General features: G+C 39.7%; 1 protein-coding gene across 1 annotated transcript in view; it reads right to left on the reverse strand.

The window, feature by feature from the left end:
• LOC107702741 (pyridine nucleotide-disulfide oxidoreductase domain-containing protein 2-like) overlaps nucleotides 1–2167 on the reverse strand; it is a 12620-nt gene extending 10453 nt beyond the window's left edge. The window contains exon 1 of the mRNA XM_016505149.1: nucleotides 1986–2167. Within this exon, the coding sequence (XP_016360635.1) occupies nucleotides 1986–2103 (118 nt within the window). The 5' untranslated portion in view covers nucleotides 2104–2167. The remainder of the gene's footprint in view (nucleotides 1–1985) is intronic.
• Nucleotides 2168–3125: the final 958 nt, after the last annotated feature.

Below are 3125 nucleotides of genomic sequence, written 5' to 3' on the forward strand. Positions count from 1 at the left end.
CTACGATCATACAGAAAGAGGTCATATTCAGAAGAAACCTAAACCGAAACCAAATAGCGTTGAAACAGGAAGTGAACAGAAGAGAATGACAAAATAACGGTCCACATAACAGAACATAAACCGGACAATAAGATCTATCGTTAGACTTTATGTATAACAGTTAGCCTAGTTGTAATCCTGCAAAAGCCTCCAAAAGCCTCTAAAAGCCGTCAAAAATGAGATAACAATACTGAGTGATTGCTCTCCACACATAGTATATGTTTATCAAGTACTTTCACTTCAAATGCGCTAAATCCACAAATCAGCATGGTACACATTATGTTATCATTACTAACTTGTTTAATGTTCAGTCCACATGCATTAAGTATAAAACGAGAAGGGCATAACCTACGAAAAAAGAAAACACGCAAAAATCGTGGTTGCTGCGGTTCTTGCATTCCTCTGCGGTTTGCTCGTCAATAGCGCGGTATTGCGATATTGCGGTTATCGCGACAGCCCTAGATAGCGGACCCACATACTCAAAAGTGCATTTCTCCTCTTCTCACTACCACGACAGTAAGTTCCCCACCCTCATGCAGCGACCTGCCAGTCAAAAAATTAAAACCGCTGACCATCCGGTTTCAGGCTTGGAAAGCCATCCCGGATGTGTCAAGCTGGGTTGTAAAAACCATAGTGCGAGGTTACTCGCTCCAGTTCGCTCGCAGGCCACCTCGCTTCAGAGGTATTATTCAAACTTCAGTACAGGACAACGATGCTCACGTTCTCCGGGCCGAAGTGCAAACTTTGCTTGCAAGAGGAGCCGTAGAGACGGTTCTAAACCGCACGCTGATGAAACGGCCGTTCAAGATGCTACCTTTGAAACAGATCCTCATGCAGATTTGCCCGGGGACTGGTTGTTATCAGTGGATCTGAAAGATGCTTACTTTTACATCACAGACCGTTCTTGAGATTCAATAGTGGCATATCATTATACAGTTCTTCCATTCGGACTGTCTCTGGCCCCACGCACTATTACGAAGTGCATGGACGCAGCTCTTTCCCCTCTGAGGCAGATGGGAATCCGTATCATGATTTACCTCGACGACTGGCTTTTGCTAGCCAGGTCAGAACAGGAACTTATTGCTCACAGGTCGCTGCTACTCAGCCATCTGGGCTAAAAATCAATTTAGCCAGTAGTAGTCGGCTCCTCCCCTTTTGGCGGGTTGAAGCGCCATTAGTTCGTGCAGGTACACGAACATGAAAAAATCAGGCTTCAGTATCAGAGTAAACAGGAGTTTCTCCATAAGCATGTATTCGCAACGTTCATCGCTTATCTCAGGAAAATGAAATAGAAAAAGAGCAATAGAAAAATAAATGTTCAATATCTTCAACTGATATCTTACAAAACACTACGAATATATCTGCTAACAGCTGCATTTACAGGATAACACCTGTAAATAATTTTGTAAAGTATAGTTAGAAATAACGTATTTGTATGGTAATGTCCAAATGCTATGCTAAGATATACAATGAGGTTTAAGCCATTTGGATTTACATGGAGGATTAGATTAAAAGAGTTTCTTACAAAACTGTTCTTAAAACTTTGTCAAAAAAGAAGAGACCATTTACAAAAATTTGGGGATTTTTTTCTCCTTCAACTGAGATTATGGTTATGATTATTATGCCACTGGGAATAGCCTTAATTACTTTGTTAAATTATTTTTCGTGCCTGGTCCTCCCTTGCCAGCGTTGAGAAAAACAACAGGTGCCACGTAACCACGTTGTCTGTTCGCTACTTTAAAAGTTGTCTGAATAATCATTTATATCTATACAATAACACTGATAAATGGTGATTAAAAATAAAGCTAAAATACACACTGAAGAGGTCAGGTAAAATAATTATTATTTACATAATCGAAGAAAAGCCCCGTTTAGGCACTCAATTTCGTTCCATGTTACATTTTTGTTCTGTGTCTTTAGGCCGTGAATGAATGTCTGTAGCCTACCTGCACCAATAACGATCACATCATATTGAGGTTTGAGGGCAGTGCTGCTGTGGCTGCCACGCCGTGTCACTGAAATAAACCCCCTGTGCGCACAACCTGCCCTGACAGCCGCAGCCATGACGAGTCCTGACAGCCCGCAAACCCAAAACTCAAACTCCACAACTCTCTTGTTGTGTACTTCTCTTCTCTTCACAGTGTACTGGGGGGAAAGTCCAAGTACAAGGTACTTTTCCTTTCTTTGGAACACTCCTCCCCCACAAGTAAAAAAAAAGTGGGGGTGGGGGTCCAGCAGGTACCAGGGGTCAGGGACCTTTTGAGGGGCATGTGCTAGTGTGACCATATATAATATGATTAAATGTTAATAAGTGTATCAGCAGATAGCCATCATAAATCAAAGAAGAATTTTCTTAGAAATATATTTTACCTAGCTGACGAGGAACACTCAGTCGCTTTGTGTCAAACTCAAATGCAGTTATGGCCGGGTTTTTGACCAGCGAATGTGTGTGCAAATGTGCAATTTGTCCGTCATTAAAACGGCAGCATCACATTACGTTTTGATCAACAGGGTACAAAGTTTGTTGTAGCTATATGGGCGCTCAGTTTTTCCTGTTGTAAAATACGTTTGGCCAAAATGTCATTTTATAAAAGATGAGTGGGAGGAAAAGTTTAGAGGAAAACAGGGTAAAAAATGTTAAAAAAAATAAATAAAAAAATAAATAATACATGGAACTATTAAACTAACCAACTAGTAACTAACTAGAAAAAAGCCAATAATCTAATGTAATAGAAACAATTTTTTTTTTTTCAAATAATATTTTACACATCTGTAGCCTATAATATTAATCTGTCAGAGTATAAATGACTGAAAACATAGATGATGCTATAATGGGGCTAGGTGAAAGTGATCTAAAAAAAAATCCTGGGTTATTCAGTTATCATGCAAACCAGTGGTTGTGTGGAGAAACCTATTTTACAAAAGTTTAGAGAATTTAAGTTAATCTGTAAACATTAATTCATGTGTGAAGTAAAAACATAAGCTACACTCTAAAAAATGCTGGGTTAAATACAACCCAGTGCTGGGTATAATAGGGACAAACCCAGCAATTGGGTTGTTTTGACCCAGCGGTTGGGTTAAATGTT

This window comes from Sinocyclocheilus anshuiensis, unplaced genomic scaffold (assembly GCF_001515605.1).
Source record: "Sinocyclocheilus anshuiensis isolate Anshui unplaced genomic scaffold, SAMN03320099.WGS_v1.1 scaffold843, whole genome shotgun sequence".
In the NCBI taxonomy this organism is placed as follows: Eukaryota; Metazoa; Chordata; class Actinopteri; order Cypriniformes; family Cyprinidae; genus Sinocyclocheilus; species Sinocyclocheilus anshuiensis.